This window comes from Somniosus microcephalus, chromosome 2 (assembly GCF_052327205.1).
Source record: "Somniosus microcephalus isolate GS21.2 chromosome 2, FLI_Smic_1.0, whole genome shotgun sequence".
Classification (NCBI taxonomy): Eukaryota; Metazoa; Chordata; class Chondrichthyes; order Squaliformes; family Somniosidae; genus Somniosus; species Somniosus microcephalus.
Genome location: NC_140988.1, coordinates 382,806,861 through 382,834,456, shown reverse-complemented (window position 1 = coordinate 382,834,456; position 27,596 = coordinate 382,806,861). Strand labels below are relative to the sequence as shown.

At 49.6% G+C, this 27,596-nt stretch overlaps 1 protein-coding gene across 1 annotated transcript in view; it reads right to left on the bottom strand.

Annotated features, from left to right (window-relative positions):
- The window catches only part of LOC147123798 (shootin-1-like), an 86,770-nt gene extending 59,696 nt beyond the window's left edge, over positions 1-27,074 (bottom strand). Inside the window, exons 1-2 of the mRNA XM_085976159.1 lie at positions 26,942-27,074; positions 14,686-14,738 (exon numbers count right to left, since the gene is read on the bottom strand). Coding sequence (XP_085832285.1) covers positions 14,686-14,738; positions 26,942-27,002 — 114 coding nt within the window. The 5' untranslated portion in view covers positions 27,003-27,074. The remainder of the gene's footprint in view (positions 1-14,685; positions 14,739-26,941) is intronic.
- Between the last annotated feature and the right edge of the window lie 522 nt (positions 27,075-27,596).

The window sequence follows — 27,596 nt, the reverse complement described above, 5'->3', positions numbered from 1 at the left end:
GCCCTAGCAGGCTTCTGTAGTTTCAGTTTCCAGGTTGTCTCCATTCAGTAAAGACTTGTTATAATCAAGTCCTGCAGTCCGTGTCTCAAATTAACATGGACATAATACATCCCTCTGGTACCCTAACTCACCCATCGAAGCCCATCCCTCTAATACCCTAACACACCCATCAAAGCTCATCCCTCTGTTACACTAACTCTCCCAACAAAGCCCTAACCCTCCCATCAAAGCCCATCCCTCTATTAGCCTAACTCACCCATCAAAGCCCATCCCTCTATTACCCTAACTCACCCTTCGAATCCCATCCCTCTGGTACCCTAACACTCCCATCAAAGCCCATCCCTCTGGTACCCGAACTCTCCCATCGAAGCCCATCCCTCTATTAACCTAACTCTCCCATCAAAGCCCATCCCTCTAGCACCCTAACACTCCCATCAAAGCCCATCCCTCTAGTATGCTAACTCTCCCATCGAAGCCCATCCGTCTATTACCCTAACTCTCCCATCGAAGCCCATCCCTCTGGTACCCTAATTCTCCCATCAAAGCCCATCCCTCCAGTACACTAACTCTGCCATCGAAGCCCATCCCTCTAGTACACCAAGTCACTCATCGAAGCCCATCCCTCTAGTACCCTAAATCTCCCATCGAAGCCCATCCCTCTAGTACACTAACTCACCCATCGAAACCCATCCCTCTAGTACCCTAACTCTCCCATCAAAGCCCATCCCTCTATTACCCTAACTCACCCATCGAAACCCATCCCTCTGGTACTCTAACTCACCCATCGAAACCCATCCCTCTAGTACCCTAACTCTCCCATCGAAGCCCATCCCTCTGTTACCCTAACTCTCCCATCAAAACCCAGCCCTCTATTACCCTAACTCACCCATTGAAGCCCATCCCTCTGGTACCTTAACTCACCCATCGAACCCCATCCCTCTGGTACCCTAACTCACCCATTGAAGCCCATCCCTCTAGTACCCTAAATCTCCCACCGAAGCCCATCCCTCTAGTACCATAACTCTCCCATCAAAGCCCATTCCTCTATTACCCTAACTCTCCCATCAAAGCCCATCCCTCTAGTACACTAACTCACTCATCGAAGCCCATCCCTCCTAACCCTAACACACCCATTGAAGCCGATCCCTCTATTACCCTAACTCACCCATTGAAGCTCATCCCTCTGGTACCTTAACTCACTCATCGAAGCCCATCCCTCTGGTACTCTAACTCACCCATTGAAGCCCACCCCTCTGGTACCCTAACTCTCCCATCAAAGCCCATCCCTCTATGACCCTAACTCAGCCACCGAAGCCCATCTCTCTATTACCCTAACTCTCCCATCAAAGCCCATCCCTCTGGTACCCTAACTCACCCATCGAAGCCCATCCCTCTATTACCCTAACACCCATCGAAGCCCATCTCTCTATTACCCTAACACCCATCAAAGCCCATCCCTCTAGTACCCTAACTCACCCATCGAAGCCCATCCCTCTAGTACCCTAACTCACCCATCGAAGCCCATCTCTCTATTACCCTATCACCAATCGAAGCCCATCCCTCTAGTACCCTAACTCACCCATCGAAGCCCATCCCTCTTGTACCCTAACTCACCCATCAAAGCCCATCCCTATAGTACCCTAACTCTCCCATCGAAGCCCATGCCTCTAGTACCCTAACTCTCCCATCGAAGCCCATCACTCTATTACCCTATCTCACCCATCAAAGCCCATCCCTCTAGTACCCTAACTCTCCCATCAAAGCCCATCCCTCTATTACCCTATCTCACCCATCAAAGCCCATCCCTCTAGTACACTAACTCACCCATCGAAGCCCATCCCTCTAAAACCCTAACTCTCCCATCAAAGCCCACCCCTCTGGTACCCTAACTCACCCATCGAAGCCCATCCCTCTAGTACCCTAACTCACACATCGAAGCCCATCCCTCTGGTACCCTAACTCTCCCATCAAAGCCCATCCCTCTAGTACCCTAACTCTCCCATCGAAGCCCATCCCTCTATTACCCTAACTCACAAATCAAAGCCCATCCCTCTAGTACCCTAACTCTCCCGTCAATGCCCATCCCTCTAGTACTCTAACTCACCAATTGAAGCCCATCCCTCTAAAACCCAAACTCACCCATCGAAGCCCATCCCTCTAGAACCCTAAATCTCACATCAAAGCCCATCCCTCTATTATCCTATCTCACCCATTGAAGCCCATCCCTCTGGTACCCTAACTCTCCCATCAAAGCCCATCCCTCTATTACCCTAACTCACCCATCAAAGCCCATCCCTCTAGAACCCCAACTCTCCCATCGAAGCCCATCCCTCTATTACCCTAACTCTCTCATCAAAGCCCATCCCTCTAGTACCCTAACTCTCTCATCAAAGCCCATCCCTCTAGTACCCTACCACTCCCATCGAAGCCCATCCCTCTATTACCCTAACTCACTCATCAAAGCCCATCCCTCTAGTACCATAACTCTCCCAGCAAAGCTCATCCCTCTAGTACCCTAGCTCACCCATCGAAGCCCATCCCTCTGGTACTCTAACTCACACATCAAAGCCCATCCCTCTGGTACCCTAACTCACCCATCAAAGCCCATCCCTCTAGTACCCTAACTCACCCATCGAAGCCCATCCCTCTGGTACCCGAACTCACCCATCGAAGCCCATCCCTCTAGTACCCTAACTCTCCCATCGAAGCCCATCCCTCTAGTACCCTAACTCTCCCATCCAAGCCCATCCATCTAGTACACTAACTCTCCCATTAAAGCCCATCCCTCAAGTACACTAACTCACCCATCGACGCCCATTCCTCTATTACTCTATCTCACCAATCAAAGCCCATCCCTCTAGTACCCTAACTCTCCCATCGAAGTCCATCCCTCCAGTACCCTGACTCTCCCACCGAAGCCCATCCCTCTATTACCCTAACTCACCCATCGAAGCCCATCCCTCTATTATCCTAACTCTCCCATCGAAGCCCATCCCTCTAGTACCCTAACTCTCCCATCAAAGCTCATCCCTCTGGTACCTTAACTCACCCATCGAAGCCCATCCCTCTGGTACCCTAACTCTCCCATCAAAGCCCATCGTTCTATTACCCTAACTCACCCATTGAAGCTCATCCCTCTGGTACCTTAACTCACCCATCGAAGCCCATCCCTCTTGTACCCTAACTCATCCATCGAAGCCCATCCCTCTATAACTCATCTCACCCATTGAAGCTCATCCCTCTGGTACCTTAACTCACCCATTGAAGCTCATCCCTCTGGTACCTTAACTCACCCATCGAAGCCCATCCCTCTGGTACCCTAACTCTCCCATCAAAGCCCATCCCTCTATTACCCTAACTCTCCCATCGAAGCCCACCCTCTATTACCCTAACTCTCCCATCAAAGCCCATCCCTCTATTACCCTAACTCACCCATCAAAGCCCATCCCTCTATTACCCTAACTCACCCATCGAAGCCCATCTCTCTATTACCCTAACTCACCCATCAAAGCCCATCTCTCTATTACCCTAACTCTCCCATCAAAGCCCAGCCCTCTATTACCCTAACTCACCCATTGAAGCCCATCCCTCTATTACCCTAACTCTCCCATCGAAGCCCATCCCTCTATAACTCATCTCACCCATTGAAGCTCATCCCTCTGGTACCTTAACTCACCCATCGAACCCCATCCCTCTGGTACCCTAACTCTCCCATCAAAGCCCATCCCTCTATTACCCTAACTCTCCCATCGAAGCCCACCCTCTATTACACTAACTCTCCCATCAAAGCCCATCCCTCTATTACCCTAACTCACCCATCAAAGCCCATCCCTCTATTACCCTAACTAACCCATCGAAGCCCATCTCTCTATTACCCTGACTCTCCCATCAAAGCCCAGCCCTCTATTACCCTAACTCACCCATTGAAGCCCATCCCTCTATTACCCTAACTCTCCCATCGAAGCCCATCCCTCTAGTACCCTAACTCTCCCATCAAAGCTCATCCCTCTGGTACCATAACTCACCCATTGAAGCTCATCCCTCTGGTACCTTAACTCACCCATCGAAGCCCATCCCTCTGGTACCCTAACTCTCCCATCAAAGCCCATCGTTCTATTACCCTAACTCACCCATTGAAGCCCATCCCTCTGGTACACTAACTCACCCATCGAAGCCCATCCCTCTATAACTCATCTCACCCATTGAAGCTCATCCCTCTGGTACCTTAACTCACCCATTGAAGCTCATCATTCTGGTACCTTAACTCACCCATCGAAGCCCATCCCTCTGGTACCCTAACTCTCCCATCAAAGCCCAGCCCTCTATTACCCTAACTCTCCCATCGAAGCCCACCCTCTATTACCCTAACTCACCCATCAAAGCCCATCCCTCTATTACCCTAACTCACCCATCAAAGCCCATCCCTCTATTACCCTAACTCATCCATCGAAGCCCATCTCTCTATTACCCTAACTCACCCATCAAAGCCCATCTCTCTATTACCCTAACTCTCCCATCAAAGCCCATCCCTCTTGTACCCTAACTCACCCATCAAAGCCCATCTCTCTATTACCATAACTCTCCCATCAAAGCCCTTCCCTCTATTACCCTAACTCACCCATCGAAGCCCATCTCTCTAGTACCCTAACTCTCCCATCGAAGCCCATCCCTCTGGTACCCTAACTCACCCATCGAAGCCCATCCCTCTAATACCCTAACTCTCCCATCAAAGCCCATCCCTCTATTACCCTAACTCTCTCATCAAAGCCCATCCCTCTATTACCCTAACTCTCTCATCGGAGCCCATCCCTCTAGTACTCGAACTCACCCATTGAAGCCCATCCCTCTATTACCCTAACTCACCCATCAAAGGCCATCCCTCTAGTACCCTAACTCTCCCATCGAAGCCCATCCCTCTATTACCCTAACTCACCATCAAAGGCCATCCCTCTAGTACCCTAACTCTCCCATCAAAGCCCATCCCTCTATTACCCTAACTCACCCATCAAAGGCCATCCCTCTAGTACCCTAACTCTCCCATCGAAGCCCATCACTCTATTACCCTAACTCTCCCATCAAAGCCCATCCCTCTGGTACCCGAACTCACCCATCGAAGCCCACCCACTATTACCCTAACTCTCCCATCAAAACTCATCCCTCTGTTACCCTAACTCACCCATGGAAGCCCATCCCTCTGGTACTCTAACTTACCCATCAAAGCTCATCCCTCTGGTACCCTAACTCTCCCATCGAAGCCCGTCCCTCTAGTACCCTAACTCACCCATCGAAGCCCATCCCTCTATTACCCTAACTCTCTCATCGAAGTCCGTCCCTCTAGTACCCTAACTCACCCATCGAAGCCCATCCCTCTATTACCCTAACTCTCCCATCGAAGCCCATCCCTCTAGTACCCTAACTCACCCATCAAAGCCCATCCCTCTAGTACCCTAACTCTCCCATCGAAGCCCATCTCTCTAGTACCCTAACTCTCCCATCGAAGCCCATCCCTCTAGTCCCCTAACTCTCCCATCGAAGCCCATCCCTCTATTACCCTAACTCACCCATCGAAGCCCATCCCTCTGGTAGCCTAACTCTCCCATCGAAGCCCATCCCTCTATTACCCTAACTCACCCATCGAAGCCCATCTCTCTAGTACCCTAACTCTCCCATCGAAGCCCATCCCTCCAGTACCCTAACTCACCCATCGAAGCCCATCCCTCTATTACACTAACTCACCCATCGAAGCACATCTCTCTAGTATCCTAACTCTCCCATCGAAGCCCATCCCTCCAGTATCCTAACTCACCCATCAAAGCCCATCCCTCTATTACCCTAACTCACCCATCAAAGCCCATCCCTCTGGTACCCTAACTCACCCATCGAAGACCATCCCTCTATTACCCTAACTCTCCCATCGAAGCCCATCCCTCTGGTACCCTAATTCACCCATTGTATCCCATCCCTCTGGTACCCTAACTCTCCCATCGAAGCCCATCCCTCCAGTACCCTAACTCACCCATCAAAGCCCATCCCTCTGGTACCCTAACTCACCCATCGAAGCCCATCCCTCTATTACCCTAACTCTCCCATCGAAGCCCATCCCTCCAGTACCCTAACTCACCCATCAAAGCCCATCCCTCTATTACCCTAACTCACCCGTCAAAGCCCATCCCTCTATTACCCTAACTCACCCATCGAAGCCCATCCCTCTGGTACCCTAACTCTCCCATCAAAGCCCATCCCTCTATTACCCTAACTCTCCCATCGAAGCCCACCCTCTATTACCCTAACTCTCCCATCAAAGCCCATCCCTCTATTACCCTAACTCACCCATCAAAGCCCATCCCTCTATTACCCTAACTCACCCATCGAAGCCCATCTCTCTATTACCCTAACTCTCCCATCAAAGCCCAGCCCTCTATTACCCTAACTCACCCATTGAAGCCCATCCCTCTATTACCCTAACTCTCCCATCGAAGCCCATCCCTCTAGTACCCTAACTCTCCCATCGAAGCTCATCCCTCTGGTACCATAACTCACCCATTGAAGCTCATCCCTCTGGTACCTTAACTCACCCATCGAAGCCCATCCCTCTGGTACCCTAACTCTCCCATCAAAGCCCATCGTTCTATTACCCTAACTCACCCATTGAAGCTCATCCCTCTGGTACCTTAACTCACCCATCGAAGCCCATCCCTCTGGTACACTAACTCACCCATCGAAGCCCATCCCTCTATAACTCATCTCACCCATTGAAGCTCATCCCTCTGGTACCTTAACTCACCCATTGAAGCTCATCACTCTGGTACCTTAACTCACCCATCGAAGCCCATCCCTCTGGTACCCTAACTCTCCCATCAAAGCCCATCCCTCTATTACCCTAACTCTCCCATCGAAGCCCACCCTCTATTACCCTAACTCACCCATCAAAGCCCATCCCTCTATTACCCTAACCCACCCATCGAAGCCCATCTCTCTATTACCCTAACTCACCCATCAAAGCCCATCTCTCTATTACCCTAACTCTCCCATCAAAGCCCATCCCTCTTGTACCCTAACTCACCCATCAAAGCCCATCTCTCTATTACCATAACTCTCCCATCAAAGCCCATCCCTCTATTACCCTAACTCACCCATCGAATCCCATCTCTCTAGTACCCTAACTCTCCCATCGAAGCCCATCCCTCTGGTACCCTAACTCACCCATCGAAGCCCATCCCTCTAATACCCTAACTCTCCCATCAAAGCCCATCCCTCTATTACCCTAACTCACCCATCAAAGGCCATCCCTCTAGTACCCTAACTCTCCCATCGAAGCCCATCCCTCTATTACCCTAACTCACCATCAAAGGCCATCCCTCTAGTACCCTAACTCTCCCATCAAAGCCCATCCCTCTATTACCCTAACTCACCCATCAAAGGCCATCCCTCTAGTACCCTAACTCTCCCATCGAAGCCCATCCCTCTATTACCCTAACTCTCCCATCAAAGCCCATCCCTCTGGTACCCTAACTCACCCATCGAAGCCCACCCTCTATTACCCTATCTCACCCATTGAAGCCCATCCCTCTATTACCCTAACTCTCCCATCAAAACTCATCCCTCTGTTACCCTAACTCACCCATGGAAGCCCATCCCTCTGGTACTCTAACTCACCCATCAAAGCTCATCCCTCTGGTACCCTAACTCTCCCATCGAAGCCCATCCCTCTAGTCCCCTAACTCTCCCATCGAAGCCCATCACTCTATTACCCTAGCTCACCCATCGAAGCCCATCCCTCTGGTACCCTAACTCTCCCATCGAAGCCCATCCCTCTATTACCCTAACTCACCCATCGAAGCCCATCTCTCTAGTACCCTAACTCTCCCATCGAAGCCCATCCCTCCAGTACCCTAACTCACCCATCGAAGCCCATCCCTCTATTACACGAACTCACCCATCGAAGCCCATCTCTCTAGTACCCTAACTCACCCATCAAAGCCCATCCCTCTGGTACCCTAACTCACCCATCGAAGCCCATCCCTCTAATACCCTAACTCTCCCATCAAAGCCCATCCCTCTATTACCCTAACTCTCCCATCGAAGCCCATCCCTCTATTACCCTAACTCTCCCATCGGAGCCCATCCCTCTAGTACTCTAACTCACCCATTGAAGCCCATCCCTCTATTACCCTAACTCCCGCATCAAAGCTCATCCCTCTATTACCCTAACTCACCCATCGAAACCCATCCCTCTAGTACCCTAACTCACCCATCGAAGCCCATCCCTCTAATACCCTAACTCTCCCATCAAAGCACATCCCTCTATTACCCTAACTCTCCCATCGAAGCCCATCCCTCTATTACCCTAACTCTCCCAGCGAAGCCCATCCCTCTAGTACCCTATCTCACCCATTGAAGCCCATCCCTCTATTACCCTAACTCACCCATCAAAGGCCATCCCTCTAGTACCCTAACTCTCCCATTGAAGCCCATCCCTCTATTACCCTAACTCACCCATCAAAGGCCATCCCTCTAGTACCCTAACTCTCCCATCAAAGCCCATCCCTCTATTACCCTAACTCACCCATCAAAGGCCATCCCTCTAGTACCCTAACTCTCCCATCGAAGCCCATCCCTCTATTACCCTAACTCTCCCATCAAAGCCCATCCCTCTGGTACCCTATCTCACCCATTGAAGCCCATCCCTCTATTACCCTAACTCTCCCATCAAAACTCATCCCTCTGTTACCCTAACTCACCCATGGAAGCCCATCCCTCTGGTACTCTAACTTACCCATCAAAGCTCATCCCTCTGGTACCCTAACTCTCCCATCGAAGCCCGTCCCTCTAGTACCCTAACTCACCCATCGAAGCCCATCCCTCTATTACCCTAACTCTCTCATCGAAGCCCGTCCCTCTAGTACCCTAACTCACCCATCGAAGCCCATCCCTCTATTACCCTAACTCTCCCATCGAAGCCCATCCCTCTAGTACCCTAACTCACCCATCAAAGCCCATCCCTCTAGTACCCTAACTCTCCCATCGAAGCCCATCCCTCTAGTCCCCTAACTCTCCCATCGAAGCCCATCCCTCTATTACCCTAACTCACCCATCGAAGCCCATCCCTCTATTACCCTAACTCTCCCATCGAAGCCCATCCCTCCAGTACCCTAACTCACCCATCAAAGCCCATCCCTCTATTACCCTAACTCACCCATCAAAGCCCATCCCTCTGGTACCCTAACTCACCCATCGAAGCCCATCCCTCTATTACCCTAACTCTCCCATCGAAGCCCATCCCTCTGGTACCCTAATTCACCCATTGTATCCCATCCCTCTGGTACCCTAACTCTCCCATCGAAGCCCATCCCTCCAGTACCCTAACTCACCCATCAAAGCCCATCCCTCTGGTACCCTAACTCTCCCATCGAAGCCCGTCCCTCTAGTACCCTAACTCACCCATCGAAGCCCATCCCTCTATTACCCTAACTCTCCCATCGAAGCCCATCCCTCCAGTACCCTAACTCACCCATCAAAGCCCATCCCTCTATTACCCTAACTCACCCGTCAAAGCCCATCCCTCTATTACCCTAACTCACCCATCGAAGCCCATCCCTCTATTACCCTAACTCTCCCATCGAAGCCCATCCCTCTGGTACCCTAATTCACCCATTGAATCCCATCCCTCTGGTACCCTAACTCTCCCATCGAAGCCCATTCCTCCAGTACCCTAACTCACCCATCAAAGCCCATCCCTCTGGTACCCTAACTCACCCATCGAAGCCCATCCCTCTATTACCCTAACTCTCCCATCAAAGCCCATCCCTCTGGTACCCTAACTCACCCATCGAAGCCCATCCCTCTATTACCCTATCTCACCCATCAAAGCCCATCCCTCTATTACCCTAACTCACTCATCAAATCCCATCCCTCTGCTACCCTAACTCTCCCATCAAAGCCCATCCCTCTGGTACTCTATCTCTCCCATCAAATCCCATACCTCTGGTACCTTAACTCTCCCATCAAAGCCCATCCCTCTGGCACCCTAACTCTGCCATCGAAGCCCATCCCTCTAGTACAATAACTCTGCCATTGAAACCCATCCCTCTAGTACCCTAACTCTCATCAAAGCCCATCCCTTTAATCCCCTAACTCTCCCATCAAAGCCCATCCCTCTATTACTCTAACTCACCCATCAAAGCCCATCCCTCTGGCACCCTAACTCTGCCATCGAAGCCCATCCCTCTAGTACAATAACTCTGCCATCGAAACCCATCCCTCTAGTACCCTAACTCTCATCAAAGCCCATCCCTTTAGTCCCCTAACTCTCCCATCGAAGCCCATCCCTCTAGTACCCTAACTCTCCCATCGAAGCCCGTTCTTCTAGTACCCTAACTCACCCATCGAAGCCCATCCCTCTATTACCCTAACTCTCCCATCAAAGCCCATCCCTCTATTACCCTATCTCACCCATCAAAGCCCATCCCTCTATTACCCTAACTCACTCATCAAATCCCATCCCTCTGCTACCCTAACTCTCCCATCAAAGCCCATCCCTCTGGTACTCTATCTCTCCCATCAAATCCCATCGCTCTGGTACCGAACTCTCCCATCGAAGCCCATCCCTCTATTACCCTAACTGTCCCATCAAAGCCCATCCCTCTGGTACCCTAACTCTGCCATCGAAGCCCATCCCTCTAGTACAATAACTCTGCCATCGAAACCCATCCCTCTAGTACCCTAACTCTCATCAAAGCCCATCCCTTTAGTCCCCTAACTCTCCCATCAAAGCCCACCCCTCTTGTAGCCTAACTCTCCCATCGAAGACCATCCCTCTAATACCCTAACCTCTCCCATCGAAGCCCAGCCCTCTGATACCCTACTTCCTCCAATGAAGCCCATCCTTCTAATCCATTCTTACCTATCTAATTGTCCGCCTCTTAGCAATGGGAGTCCTCCAACAGTGTATGCTTAGCCTCCTCGTCTTCCTTATGTACATGCTTCCCCTTGATTGACATCATCTGAAGCCATGATGTCAGGTTCCACATGTACGCTGACAACACCCAGCTCTACCTCTCCACCACCACTCTCGACCCTGCCACTGCCTCTGTGTTTTCAGACTGCTTGTCTGACATGAGCCACAGTTTTCTCCAGTTAAATACTCGAAGGCGCAAGACATCATCTTCGGCCCCCGCCACAAACTACGTTCCCTCACCTTCAACTCCACCTCCTCCCAGGTCACTGGAAAGATTGTTCGCAATCTCAGTATCTTGCTTAACTCTAAGATGAGCTTCCGAACCCGTAACCGCTCCATCATCAAGACCACCAACTTCCACCTCCGTAACATCGCCCGTCTCCGCCCCTGCCTCAGCTCATCTGCTGCTGAAACCCTCATCCATATCTTTGTTATCTCTAGTCTTGACTATTCCAACGCACTCCTGGCCGGCCTCCCATCTTCTACCTGACTTAAATTTTGCTGCCCATATCCTAACTCGCACCAAGTCCCGTTCGCCCATCACCCCTGTTGTCGCTGGCCTACAATAGCTCCCGGTTTGGCAACACCTCGATTTAAAAATTTTCATCCTTGTTTTCAAATCCCTCCATGGCCTCACCCCTCCCTATCTCTGTAACCACCTCCAGCCACACAACCCTCAGAGATCTCTGCGCTCCTCCAATTCTGGCTTCCTGAGCACCCCCGATTTTAATCGCTCCACCATTGGCGGTCTTGCCTTCAGCTCCCTGGGCCCTAAGCTCTGGAATTCCCTCCCTAAACCTCTCCACCTCTCTCCTCCTTTAAAAGTCGCCTTAATAACCTCCTCTGCGATCAAGCTTTAGCTATTGTGCTCCAGAACTAGCCGCGCCTCTAGCCAAGCTGTTCCAGTACAGCTACAACACTGGCATCTATCTGACAATGTGGAAAACTGCCCAGGTATCTCCTGTCCACAAAAAGCAGGACAAATCCAACCCGGCCAATTACCGTCCCATCAGTCTACTCTCAATCATCAGCAAAGTGATGGAAGGTGTCATCGACAGTGCTATCAAGCGGCACTTACTCACCAATAACCTGCTCAGTGATGCCCAGTTTGGATTCCGCCAAGACCACTCGGCTCCCGACCTCATTACAGCCTGGGTCCAAATATGGACAAAGGAGCTGAATTCCAGAGGTGAGGTGAGAGTGACTGCCCTTGTCATCAAGGCAGCATTTGACCGAGTGTGGCATCAAGGAGCCCTAGTAAAACTGAAGTCAATGGGAATCAGGGGGAAAATGCTCCACTGGCTGGAGTCATACCTAGCACAAAGGAAGATGGTTGTGGTGATTGAAGGGCAATCATCACAGCCCCAGGACATCGCTGCAGGAGTTCCTCAGGGCAGTGTCCTAGGCCCAACCATCTTCAGCTGCTTCCTCAATGACCTTTCCTCCAACATAAGGTCAGAAATGGGGATGTTCACTGATGACTGCACAGTGTTCAGCGCCAGTCACAACTCCTCAGATAATGAAGCAGTCCATGCCCGCATGCAGCAAGACCTGGACGACGTTCAAGCTTGGGCTGATAAGTGGCAGGTAACATTCGGGCCACAGAAGTGCCAGGTAATGACTATCTCCAACAAGCGAGAGTCTAACCACCTCCCCTTGACATTCAATGGCATTACACTTGCCAAATCCCCCACCATCAACATCCTGGGGGTCACCATGACCAGAAGCTTAACTGGACCAGCCACATAAATACTGTGGCAACAAGAGCAGGTCAGAGGCTGTTATTCTGCAGTGAGTGTCTCACCTCCTGATTCCCCAAAGCCTTTTCACCATCTACAAGGCACAAGTCAGGAGTGTGATGGAATACTCTCCACTTGCCTGGATGAGTGCAGCTCCAACAACACTCAAGAAGCTCGGCACCATCCAGGACAAAGCAGCCCGCTTGATAGGCACCCCATCGACCACCTTAAACATTCACTCCCTCCACCACCGGCGTACTGTGGCTGCAGTGTGTACCATCTACAAGATGCACTGCAGCAACTCACCAAGGCTTCTTCGGCAGCATCTCCCAAACCCGCGACCTCTACCCCCTAGAAGGACAAGGGCAGCAGGCGCATGGGAACACCACCACCTCCAAGTTCCTCTCCAAGTCACACGCCATCCTGACTTAGAAGTATATCGGCCGATCCTTCATCGTCGCTGGGTCAAAATCCTGGAACTCCCTCCCTAACAGCACTGTGGGAGCACCTTCACCACACGGACTGCAGCCGTTCAAGAAGGCGGCTCACCACCACCTTCTGAAGGGCAATTAGGGATGGGCAATAAATGCTGGCCTTGCCAGAGGTGTCAGCCGTGGCTCGTTGGGTAGCTCTCTCTTACCACTGAGTCAGAAGGTCGTGGATTCGAGCCCCACTCCAGAGGCTTGAGCCCATACTCCAGGCTAACACTTTCCAGTGCAGTACTGAGGGAGTGCTGCACTGTCGGAGGTGCCGTTTTTCGGTTGAGACGTTAAACCGAGGCCTCATCTGCGCTCTCAGGTGGATGTTAAAGTTCCCATGGCCATTATTTTGAAGAAGAGCAGGGGACTTCTCCCTGGTGTCCTGGCTAATATTTATCTCTCAATCAACATCACTAAAACAGATTATCTGGTCATTATCACATTGCTGTTTGTGGGAGCTTGCTGTGCACAAATTGGCTGCCATGTTTCCTACATTACAACAGTGACTACACTTCAAAAAGTACTTCATTGGCTGTAAAGTGCTTTGGGACGTCCTGAGGTCGTGAAAGGCGCTATAGAAATGCGATTTCTTTCTCCCTCTTTCTTTCAGCCCTCTCAGGGCCTCTGATCTGAGGGGAGACAAGCGCCCTTGGTCAAGTGGAAACTTATTCTCGCACCCCTTAAAATGGGTTCTCAACTGCAGTTTCCAGAGAAAAGTGGGGTAGGAGGTGTTGACAGGCCCCTCCCCTTGTCATGGACCCTTTGATTTCAATGCCTGCCCCTGTTGTCGAATTTCTGGAGTGGAAATTCGGGCAGCCCAATTTTGGAGAGATTCCTGTGCCTGAAGGGTAAGGCCCGGGTTGCCCCCAATATTGGGGCTCGGGCCTCATTTCGATCTAGCCTGCGAGGCACAAAGAGTGAACGAAGATCGGGGACACTGGTAGTGATGTAGAGGTAAGTCAGGACTGGGCCGGGGGCTGGGGCGGGGTGGGGGGTGGGGGGGGTGGTGTTGGGGAGGGTCAACCACATTGCTGTGGGTCTGGAGTCACATACAGGCCAGACCAGGTAAGGACGGCAGATTTCCTTCCCTAAAGGACATGAGTGAACCAGAGGGGTTTTTACGACACTCCGACAGCTTCATGGTCACATCAAACTATATAGAATGTCAGTGTTTGACAGCTTCACAGAGCTGTCAAACGATGACATTTCTTCTTTCAAATGTTCTTGACAGATGACACGTCAGACGTTGACGTGCTCTGTCACTGACTTCCCCCTAATTGGCCTGCTGAGCCCGCCGGGTGGGCTTAACAAGGTCAATCAGAGGAAATTCCCGCTGGTTGGCCAGAAGCTGATGGAGGCAGAACTGAAACCCGGCAAGCAGCAGTCGCACCTCCAAAAGCTTCCCATTCAGAAAATACAGACCAAAGAATTTGAGTAAGTATTAAATCATTCCATTCTTTCCAGATCACCTTTTCCAACCTACATCCCTGCGATTCCTGAACTAACTCACCTGCTCTTCATCCTCCTGGAGATCATCCGGGCCGTGACTGCTTTCTTCAATTGCTGCAGGTAGAAACAGATCAAAACATAGAATCACAGAATGGTACAGCATAGAAGGAGGCCATTCGGCCCATCGTGCCTGTGCCGGCTCTTTGAAAGAGCTTTCCAATTAGTCCCACTCCCTCCTGCTCTTTCCCCACATCCCTGCAAATTTTTCTCCTTCAAGTATTTATCCAATTCCCTTTTGAAAGTTACTATTGAATCTGCTTCCACCGCCCTTTCAGGCAGCGCGTTCCAGATCACAACAACTCGCTGCGTAAAAAAATATTCTCCTCATCTCCTCTCTGGTTCTTTCACTAATTATGTTAAATCTGTCTCCTTTGGTTAATGACCCTTCTAACACCTCTATCAAATCTCCCCTTAAGGCCTTGACATCCTTCCTAAAGTGCGGTGCCCAGAATTGGACACAATACTCCAGCTGAGGCCGAACTAGTGCTTTATAAATGTTTAGCATAACCCCCTTTGCTTTTGTACTCTATGGGCTGGATTTTCATTGAGGAGGCGGGTAGGAGGCGGGACTACAACTTTTGGGGTTGTAGTCCCGCCTCCATCGAGTTCTAGCCAACCCACGCGATTTTGACTTGATTGACCTTGTTGAGCCCCGCCCAGCGGGCTCAGCAGGCCAATTACGGGCCACCCGGCAACAGGTGACGTCACAGATTGATATTTCATCTGTCAAGACCTTTTGACAGATGAAATATCAACGTTTCACAGCTGTTTGAAGCTGTCAAACACTGACAATCTGTACTCCAGGTTAATTCCTTCCTCTCAGGATGATTTAGAGAATCTCTCCAGAACAGAAAGCTGAATGTTGCAACTTTTGACAGCTGGCGGCCATTCTGCTTTCTGTGCCGGTGAGATGAGGGACTCCCGAGACCTGAAGGAAGGAAGGCTGTAAAGGTAAGTAAAAGTTCTTTAAACACTTTACACATAGCAAACACACTTACCTCTGCACTCATGCACCCATCACTCACCTGAACACTGGACATCTCGACCCCTCCAAGCCCTTCATCCCGACGGCCCGCCTCGCTAACTTGGCGTAGTTTGGAGCCGTCGGGAATCCCACATTTCACCAATGAAAATAGGGATTAGGCTAAAAACTGCCTGTTAACTACCTGTTAACGCCTCGGGTAGGCGGCTCCCAGTGCGGGTTGGGTACCCACCTCCTTTGAAACTGGCATGGAGGCGGGTTGGGGGCGGGATGGGTTCGTGCCCCCTGATTTCAGGATTTTAACCTCCCACACGCCTCCAATCCCGCCTCCACGGCCCAATGAAAATCCTGCCCTATGCCTCTGTTAATAAAGCCAAGGATTCTCTATGCTTTGTTAACTGCTTTTTTAACCTGTCCTGCCACCTTCAAAGATTTCACTACATACACCCTCAGGTCTCTCTGTTCCTGCACCCCCTTTAAAATTGTACCATTTAGTTCATATTGCTTCGCCTCACCTCAATCTTGCTATCAAAATGTATCACCACACTTCGCTGCGTTAAACTTCACCTGCCACGTGTCTGCCCATTCCACCAGCCTGTCTATGTCCTCTTGAAGTCTGTTGCTATCCGCCTCGCTGTTCACTACATTTCCGAGTTTCGTGTCATCTACAAATTTTGAAATTGTGCCCTGTACCGCCAAGTCCAAGTCAATAATATATATCAAAAAGAACAGTGGTCCTAGGACCGACACCTGGGGAACACCACTGTGTACCTTCCTCCAGTCCGAAAAACAACCGTTCACCACTACTCTCTGCTTTCTGTCCTTTAACCAATTTCGTATCCATGCTGCCACTGTCCCTTTAATCCTTATTCCTTGAAAGAAAAAGTCACAAAAACTGCCTTTTTCAGCATCATAAAGAGGCGATCTGTCGTTAGCTTGTTCCTTTTTCAGCTTCCTCTTGAGAGCGTGCGTCCCCTTATTGACCAGAAACAATCCTGGGCTCACGGGTTACAGGGAATGCAGATGGTATGCTCTTCACCTCCCGATACTGTGCGTTACTGCTCAGCACAGGAACCTCCAGAACAGGGTGACTGCAAACATTCTGGTGAATCTGCGCGGCTCTCCTTCCCAGGCCAAGATATCCTCTCTAAGGTGCGGTGCCCAGAACTGTACACAGCGCTCCAGATGTGGTCTAACCAGGGCTTTGTACAGCTGCAGCAAAACTCCCTCCCCTTTATATCCCAGCCCTCTGGTTATAAAGACTAACATCCCATTTGCCTTTTTGATTACTTTTTGAATCTGATCTGTGTACCTGACCCCTAAATCTCTTTGGACCTCCACTGTTCCTAGCTTTTCACCATTTAAATTTTTAGTCTAAAATGGATGACCTCGCACTTATTTGCGTTGAAATCCATCTGCCACAGTTTTGCTCACTAATTTAATCTATCAATGGCTCTCTCTAATTTTATGCTCCAGTCTACACTATTAATATGCCACTATGTAATCTTTGTGTCATCGGTAAACTTGGATATATGGCTCTCTACTGTGTTATCTAAGTCATTAATAAATCAATTGAAAAGTTGAGGCCCCTTGTGTGACACCTCTACTCGCTTCCTTCCAATTTGAGTTCATACCCATTATCCCTTCTCTCTGTTTTCTACCACCTAAACTGTAGTGTATGTACCTTTAAGAGAGAACTACTTTTACAGCTCCTGTATACTGTAGTACCGGCAGTGACCACACCTGTATATAAGCCTTGAGCATGCCTCTGTACTGTTAGTCTTTAGACTACCCTCCTCCAGTAAACACTGTTGATTGTTAAGTTACAGCCTCCGTCTAGTTATTGGAAAACATCATACTTTAAGAATCACGGATTCAACAGTGGCGACGAGGTCGATTCGAATCTACCTGCAACTCTGCATTTCCTTTCAAGGATTCGCTCCGGGAGGGCGGTGGAAGAAAGTCGAGGCCAGAAGCACGGGCGTCGACCACGAGCAACCGCCCAGTCATCCGGCAGAGAGTAAACATCGCAGGGGAGGCTGTTGAGAGCCGGGCTTGGTTCCCCAGCCACAACGATCCAGCAACAGACTGGCAACAGGTACAGCGCAGACCCTTCCCGGACAGCGGCGGCTGGAACTGACCGACGGCACAGAAAAAGCCAAGCAGCGTCGACGGGGTAAGAGAGAGGGTGAAGCGCACAGGGTGCAGCCGGGGGTTGAAAACCGAGCAGCGTCGAGGAAAAACAAAAAAGAGAGAGAGAGGGTAAAGCAGCAGTCGGGTTCAGGACCGAGCAGCGGCAACGGGAGAGGCGCACAGGAGAACGCGCAGAGCACAGCCAGGGGTCAAGGGCTGAACAGCGTCCGCAGGGAAAAGAAAGGAAGCGCGGGAGACGCCATTTTAGAAGCCGCAGCGGAGAAGAAGGGCGAGCGCGGGAAGAAAGGAAAGCGCGGGAGATGCCATTTTGTGCCAGCGGAGAAGAAGGGAGAGCGCGGGAGATGCCATTTTAGACAGTTTAATCACACCCAGGGATGCCGAAGAGTGGCAGTATCACTGCGTTCGACAATGAAGTTGAAGATTGGGCGACATATGTGGAACGCATTGAGGTGTACTGCAGGGCGAATGAAGTGCCAGATGCTAGGAAAGCACTGGTTTTGTTAAATTCCATGGGTGCAAAAACTTATGGCTTACTGCGAAACCTAATAACCCCAGAGAAGCCAGTGGATAAGAATTTCGAAAGCATAGTGGAAATCCTACAGGACCACTTAAACCCCACACCGCTGCTGATAGCAGAAAGATTTAAGTTCCACAAAAGGAACCAGCATAAAGACGAAAGTAATGCTGAGTACTTAACGGAACTGCGCAAGCTATCGAAACACTGCCAGTTTGGAACGGGACTAGTAGATACGTTAAGGGACAAGTTTGTGTGTGGGCTTCAAAGCGAAGGAACCCAGAAACGGCTTCTATCAGAAAAGGATCTTACGCTGGACAAGGCCTCCAGCATGGCAGTATCACACGAAGCAGCCGCACGGGGCGCTGCAGAGATACAACGGAGACCGCAAGAATATGGCACCAATGAAATGTCATATGGAGCAGGGAAGTGTTATCGCTGCGGCAGAACAACACACGACCAGAAGGATTGTTGGTTCAAGGACCAAGTGTGCAGACAGTGTGGAAAAGCAGGACACATAGCAAGAGTCTGCAGGTCAGGGAAGAAAACCAGCAGCAAGAAATCTCCACAGGAGAAGTACAAAAAGGTACATAAGGTGATGGACAGTAGTTCAGACGAACAGAAAAGTGATATAGACTCCGGAAGCAAGGAGCTGGGTTGTCTGAAACTACATAAGGTAATCAAAATGGAGGATCACCAGACTATCTGGGTCACACTCAAGATAGACGGAGTCCAAGTGAAAATGGAATTGGACACAGGATCAGCCCTAACAGTCATAAACCAAAGGGACTAGTGAGTATAGGAATAGGAGGATAGAACAGATGAATGCGTGGCTAAAGGGATGGTGCAGGAGGGAGGGCTTTAGTTTCCTGGATCACTGGGTCTGCTTCTGGGAAAGGTGGGACTTGTACAAGTCGGACGGTTTACACCTGAACCAGAGGGGAACCAATATCCTTGCGGGGAGGTTTGCTAGCACTGCTGGGGGGGGTTTAAACTAACTCGGCAGGGGGATGGGATACAGAGTGGAGCTATAGTAGGGGGTGATGTACAGCCAAATACGGAGGAGAAAACAAGTCAGCAGGGAAGGCAGAGCAAATATGTGAAGGCAAAAGGGAATATGGCAGGGCTGGAAGGCATTTATTTTAATGCAAGGAGTCTTGCAAATAAGGTGGATGAACTGAAGTTGTTGTTGAACACATGGGAGTACGATATTGTTGCTATCACGGAGACATGGTTGAGGGAGGGTCAGGACTGGCAGCTCAATATTCCGGGGTATAGAATCTTCAGGCGAGACAGAGGGGGGTGTAAAAGGGGAGGGGGTGTTGCAATATTAATTAAGGAGTCAATTACTGCTGTAAGGAGGGATGATATATTAGCGGGTTCCTCTAATGAGGCCATATGGGTAGAACTTAAAAACAAAAAGGGGGCAAGCACTTTGCTGGGAGTGTACTATAGGCCCCCAAACAGTCAGGGGGAGATAGAGGAACAGATATGTAGGCAAATCTCAGAAAAGTGTGAAAATAATAGGGTAATAATAGTGGGGGATTTCAACTTCCCCAATATAAATTGGGATAGTCAGAGTGTGAAAGGCTTAGAGGGTGCAAAATTCTTAAAGTGCATCCAGGAGAGCTTTTTGAGCCAACATGTAGAAAGTCCTACAAGAGAGGGGGCGGTACTGGACCTAATTCTAGGGAATGTAGCCGGGCAGGTGGTGGAAGTGTCTGTAGGAGAGCATTTTGGCGATAGTGACCATAATTCGGTGAGATTTAAGGTGGTCATGGAAAAAGACAAAGACAGCCCGGAAATAAGGGTTCTAAATTGGGGGAAGGCCGATTTTAATAAGATAAGGCAGGATCTGGCCAAAGTGGACTGGGAGCAGCTACTTATAGGAAAATCCACATCAAAACAGTGGGAGGCTTTCAGAAGGGAAATAGAGAGAGTACAACACCAACATGTTCCTGTAAAGGTCAAGGGTGGGACCAACAAGCAAAGGGAACCTTGGATGACAAGGGATATACAAAAATGCATTAGGAAAAAAAGGGGGGCTTTTGGCAGTTACAAAAGACAAAAGACGGAGGAAGTCCTAGAGGAGTATAAAAGGTGCAGGGGCATACTTAAAAAGGAAATTAGGAGGGCGAGGAGGGGCCATGAAATAACACTGGCGAGCAAAATAAAGGAAAATCCTAAGATGTTTTATAAGTATATTAAGGGCAAGAGGATAACCAGGGAAAGGGTAGGGCCCATTAGGGACCAAAGTGGCAAGCTGTGTGTAGAGCCAGATGAAGTAGGTGGGGTTTTAAATGAATTTTTTGCCTCTGTGTTCACTATGGAGAAAGACGATGTAGACATAGAAGTCGGGCAAGGGGACTGTGACATACTTGAACATATTAGCATCGAGAGGGAGGAGGTACTAGCGGTTTTAGCAGGCCAAAAAGTGGATAAATCCCCAGGCCCGGACGAGATGTATCCCAGGCTGTTGTGTGAGGCAAAGGAGGAGATTGCAGGGGCTCTGACACAAATTTTCAGAACCTCTCTGGCCACAGGGGATGTACCAGAGGACTGGAGAACAGCTAACGTAGTACCATTATTCAAGAAGGGTAGCAGGGATAAACCAGGGAATTACAGGCCAGTGAGCCTAACATCTGTGGTAGGGAAATTATTGGAAAAAATTCTGAGGGACAAAATTAGTCTCCACTTGGAGAGGCAAGGATTAATCGGGGATAGTCAGCATGGCTTTGTCAAGGGTAAATCATGTCTGACCAATCTGATTGAATTTTTCGAGGGGGTGACTAGGTGTGTGGATGAGGGAAATGCTGTGGATATGGTTTACATGGACTTCAGTAAAGCTTTTGACAAAGTCCCGCATAGGAGACTGGTCAAGAAGGTAAGAGCCCATGGGATCCAGGGGGCCTTGGCGCGTTGGATCCTAAACTGGCTGAGTGGCAGGAGGCAGAGGGTGATGGTCGAAGGTTGCTTTTGTGACTGGAAGCCTGTGTCCAGTGGGGTACCTCAGGGATCGGTGCTGGGTCCCTTGCTGTTTGTGATCTACATTAATGATTTGGATGAGAATGTAAAAGGTATGATCAGTAAGTTCGCGGATGACACGAAAATTGGTGGGGTGGTAAATTGCGAGGAGGAAAGCCTCAGGCTACAGGACAATATTAACGGGTTGGTCAGATGGGCGGAAAAGTGGCAAATGGAATTTAACCCTGAAAAGTGCGAGGTGATGCATTTTGGACGGACAAATAAGGCAAGGGAATACACAATGAGTGGTAGGACCCTAGGAAGTACAGAGGGTCAGAGGGACCTTGGTGTACATGTACATAGGTCCCTGAAGGCAGCGGAACTGGTAGATAAGGTGGTTAAAAAGGCATATGGGACACTTGCCTTCATTAGCAGAGGCATAGAATATAAGAGCAGGGAGGTTATGATGGAGCTGTACAAAACGCTGGTGAGGCCACAGCTGGAGTACTGTGTGCAGTTCTGGTCGCCTCACTATAGGAAGGATGTGATTGCTTTGGAGAGGGTGCAGAGAAGATTCACCAAGATGTTACCTGGGATGGAGCGCCTCAGCTATGAAGAAAGACTAAACAGGCTGGGGTTGTTTTCCTTGGAGCAAAGGAGGCTGAGGGGGGACCTGATTGAGGTGTACAAAATGATGAGGGGCATAGATAGGGTAGATAAAGAGGAACTTTTCCCCTTAGTAGGGGGGGTCAATAACAAGGGGGCATAGATTCAGGGTAAGAGGCAGGAGATTTAGAGGGGATTTGAGGAGGAACTTTTTCACCCAGAGGGTGGTTGGAAGCTGGAACTCACTGCCTGAAAGGGTGGTAGAGGCAGGAACCCTCACAACATTCAAGAAGCATTTGGATGGGCACTTGAAATGCCATTGCATACAAGGCTATGGACCAAATGCTGGAAAATGGGATTAGACTGGACAGGGATTGATGGACGGCGCAGACACGATGGGCCGAAGGGCCTCTTTCTGCGCTGTAAAACTCTATGACTATGACTCTATGACTACAAGCGGCTATTTTCACATATACCCTTGAAAGCTACAGAGATTGTCTTGAAGACGTACACGGGGCAAAAAGTCTACCCCAAAGGAAAAATAAGGGTGAAAGTGATATACAAAGGCCAGGAATTACCTAAAATGGAGCTATATGTATTGCCAGATGGAGGACCACCACTATTAGGACATGAATGGATCCGGAAGATACAATTAGATTGGCATTCCATACAGGCACTGAAGGTTGAGGCCAAAAAGGATGATGACGTCACACCTGGTCGACTGTCAAAAATGCTAACTGATGCACAAGAAGTGTTCTAGGAGGGACTTGGAACACTAAAAGGCATAACAGCGACGATTAAAGTAGAGGAAAATGCAAGCCCAAAGTTTTTAAGGCCAGACCGGTGCCTTATGCGATCCGACCAGCCGTCGAAGCAGAGCTGGAAGGGTTGGAACGTTCAGGAGTACTGTCCAAAGTGCACTGGAGCGAGTGGGCTACACCCATCATTCCTGTAATGAAGAGGTCGTTGAGTAATACGCCTGGGGAACCAAAGAAGGTCCGCATCTGTGGGGATTTTAAGGTGACAGTGAACCCAGTCCTTCACACGGTACAATATCCACTTCCACGGATTGAGGATATTTTCGCCTCGCTATCTGGAGGTAAACGCTTCACCAAAATTGACCTGGCCCAGGCGTACCTGCAAATGGAGGTAGAAGAAGCCTCGAAACAATACCTCACGATCAACACTCATAAAGGTCTCTACCAATACAACCGGCTGGTTTTCGGGGTAGCATCGGCTCCGACTATTTGGCAAAGGGCAATGGATCAAGTCCTGCAAGGGATTCCAGGGACCCAGTGTTATTTGGACGACATCCTGGTCACGGGCGAAAATGACAGTGATCACCTCGCCAACCTGGAGAAGGTGCTCACTAGATTAAAGGAATATGGGCTACGAGCTAATCGCCACAAGTGCGAGTTTTTCCAGAAGAAGATCTCGTATTGTGGCCACGTTACTGATGAAGAGGGGTTACATAAGTCCCCTGAAAAGATTGAGGCCGTTGTCAAGGCTCCAGCACCGGAAAATGTGTCACAACTGAGGTCGTTCCTTGGGCTGGTGAACTACTACCATAAGTTCTTACCAAATTTGTCTACAGTATTACACCCACTGAACACCCTACTGCAAACGGGGGTACCATGGAAGTGGAATGACGAATGTAAACGAGCTTTCCAGAAGTGCAAAGAATTGATCACATCAAAAGAGGTGTTGGCCCATTTCAACCCAGCACTACCAATTCGGTTGGCATGTGATGCATCACCCTATGGTATTGGAGCGGCGCTGTCGCACAAATTCCCAGACGGGTTGGAGAGGCCAGTAGCCTTTGCGTCTCGGTCACCAACCTCAGCCGAGCGCAACTACGCCCAGATCGACAGGGAGGCCCTCAGCCTAGTATGGGGAGTAAAAAAATTCAACCACTATCTGCATGGGCAGAAGTTCACCTTGCTGACTGACCACCAACCACATGTGTCCATCTTTAATCCAAAGAAGGGCGTTCCGGTGATCACTGCACAACGGCTACAAAGATGGTCCCTTTTTCTAGGGGCGAACCAATATGAAATAGAGTATAAAGGCACGAAACAGCATGGAAACACTGATGGGCTATCACGCCTGCCACTGCCTACTGTGGAGGAAGCACCAGCAGTGGACCCTATCGGAATATTTTATTCGTCAATAATTGAACAATTGCCAGTAACTAATGCGGATATAGAGAAGGAGACCCGCAATGATCCGACACTGTCTCGGGTATATGATTTGGCGGTGAGGGGATGGCCAACACATGGCGACTCACTGTTGCCAGCATTCTCATCCAGAAGAGAACAGTATGCCAGGGGACAGTGATGTGTGGATCCAGAGTGGTAATTCCACCCAAGTTAAGGGAGAGAGTGCTCAATGAGCTTCATGAAGGCCATCTGGGAGGGGTGAAAATGAAAAGCCTTGCTAGGGCTTATGTGTGGTGGCCGGGGATCAATCAGCAAATCGAGGACCTAACAAAGAGCTGCTCAGGATGCCAGAAGGTCCAAAATGCACCACCACATGCCCCTCTACACCCATGGGAGTGGCCCTCCTCTCCATGGCAACGGGTGCATATTGATTTTGCTGGTCCATTCATGGACTTAATGTTCTTAATGTTCTTAATAGCAGTGGATGCGCACTCGAAATGGCCTGAAGTGATAAAAATGTCCTGAACCACTACAGAGAAAACAATTGCAGTCCTACGGACCATATTTGCCAGGAATGGCTTGCCAGAGCAGATTTGCTCTGATAATGGACCACAGTTTGTGTCCGAAGAGTTTCGGAAATTTATGAGAAGGAATGGGGTATGGCATTACACATCCGCCCCGTATCATCCAGCCACAAATGGATTGGCTGAGAGGTTCGTACAAACCTTTAAAAAGGCGATAAAGGTCATGTGCGATGATGACATTCCACTGCAGCATAAGGTGGACAATTTCCTGTTAGCCTACAGAAATGCGACACATGCAGTTACCAACCAGACCCCGGCCATGATGTTCTTTAACCGAAGGTTGAGATCTCGTCTGGATTTGCTCAGACCAAATGTGCGAAGAAATGTTGAGGATAAGCAATTCCAGCACATCAATGAGCAGCCGACAAGGAGCTTCAATGTAGGACAACCAGTCTTGGCCCACGACTACCGAACAGAGAAATGGCAACCCGGAACGATATGCACATGGCAGGGGCCATTAATGTACACAGTAGATGTCAGGGAGAACATTGAGAAACACCACGTCGACCAGATCCTAGCGTCACAGGAACGAGTCAACCCCATGTCTCGCGTACCTGGGGATGAACCTAACATACCGGTAGCATCTACCTCAGAAACAGTAGCAGCGGAAACTGATGAACTAACCGATGAAAGGGGGCCAGAATCGCCTCCGCACCAAGAACAAGAACCTCAGGAAAGGCGCTATCCAGAAAGGATCAGGAAGCCGCCCCAAAAACTGAATCTATAAATGGACTATTTCAGTTTAATGTGCATGTTAAAGTGTTAACTGTTATTTGAATGTTATGGGTACTGTTAATCTAAAAGGGGAGGAATTGTAGTGTATGTACCTTTAAGAGAGAACCACTTTTACAGCTCCTGTATACTGTAGTACCGGCAGTGACCACACCTGTATATAAGCCTTGAGCATGCCTCTGTACTGTTAGGCTTTAGACTACCCTCCTCCACTAAACACCTGTTGATTGTTAAGTTACAGCCTCCGTCTAGTTATTGGAAAACATCATACTTTAAGAATCACGGATTCAACATAAACAATCTCCTAACCAGGTCAATAACTTGTCTTCAATTCCATGAGCTTTAATTTCAGTTAACAGTCTCTTATGTGGAACCTTATCGAATGCCTTCTGGAAGTCCATATAAACTACATCCGTAGACATTCCCCTGTCTACTACTTTAGTTACTTCCTCAAAAATTTAATTAGGTTCGTTGGACATGACCTATTACAAATCCATAGCAAAATATCGCGGATGCTGGAAATCCGAAATAACAACAGAAAACACTGGAAAAACTCAGCAGGCCAGGCAACAACCGTGGAGAGAGAAACAGTCAACGTTTTAGGTCGATGACCCTTCGTCAGAACTGAGAAAAAAGGCAGGAAATGAAACAGATTAAACGTCTTGAATACCTCTTAATGTCTCTTCACTTCCCATTTGTTCTTTCATCCCCTCCCCCATTTCCCAGCCCACTAACTGGCCTTTTAATCTGTTTTATTTCCTGACTTGTTTCTCAGTTCTGAAGAAGGGTCTTCGGCCTGAAACGTTAACCCTGTTTCTCTCTCCATGGATGTTGCCTGGCCTGCTGAGTTTTTCCAGCATTTTCTGTTGTTATTTCGTTACAAATCCATGTTGGCTCTCTACTCAGCTCAAACTGCTCTAAGTGCTCAGTCACTTTGTTCTTAATTCTAGATTCCAATAACTTCCCCACAACAGATGTTCGACTAACAGGTCTAGAATTTCCTGGTTTCTCTCTCTCACCTTTCTTAAATAATGGAGTAACATTTGCAATTTTCCAATCTAAAAGGGACAGTTCCTGAACCGAGAGAGGTTTAGAAGATGATGACTAGATCACTCCAGGTATACTGGACCATTCCGGGTGTACTAGATCACTATTGGTGTAGTAGATCTCCAGCTGCAGCGAATACTGAAAGAGCAGGTGGGTGGGGGCCCGTGTTTGAAAGGGGAGCCACCTTCTGTCCCCCCTCTCACCCCCCACCCCCACCCCCGCCCCTCCCCATGTCCCCTCACCGATTTTCCAACCATTCCAATAACTAGACAGAAAGCAGGCAGGCTCTGGTGCAGAGTAAACTACCCTGTCCACCAACAGAAAACCATCACTCACACATTCGCCTATCATTCGATCTCCGGACTCTCGGCAGGCTGCTTTGCTTGAGCAGTCCAGGCAGCAGAGGACGTGATTCAGCTCCCAAATCAGATGACGGAAATGCACCTACAAGAGTTAGGCGCAGCGGGCAGGAGCTGCCTCTACCCAAATACATCAAGACGACCAACACAGGATACCTGAGAGTGACGGGGACCTGGTACCCTCCAAACTCCAACCGTAAGCAGACCTCTGCATCATGGGATCAGCAAACTGCCTCCAGCACAGACCTGCAGTCTTCCTGTATCGCCCAAAGCATCAGCTCGCTGCTTGCAAAGGTTAAGGAAGTGAAAATAGGAATATATCAATGCAGCACAGTCATAATGCAGTCTAATATTAGACAGAGAGAGCCCAGTGTATAATTACATTCACAGATAGAGAGAGAGCGAGCCCAGTGAATAATTAATTGGCACCCCAACCACCACCTTAAACATTCACTCCCTCCACCACCGGCGTACCGTGGCTGCAGTGTGTACCATCTACAAGATGCACAGCAGCAACTCGCCAAGGCTTCTTCGGCAGCACCTCCCAAACCCGCGACCTCTTCCACCCAGAAGGACAAGGGCAGCAGGCGCGTGGGAACACCACCGCCTCCAAGTTCCCCACCAAGTCACACACCATCCTGACTTGGAAATTTATCGCCGTTCCTTCATTGTCGCTGGGTCAAAATCCTGGGACTCCCTCCCTAACAGCACTGTGGGAGCACCTTCACCACACGGACTGCAGCGGTTCAAGAAGGCGGCTCACCACCACCTTCTCCAGGGCAATTAGGGATGGGCAATAAATGCTGGTTTT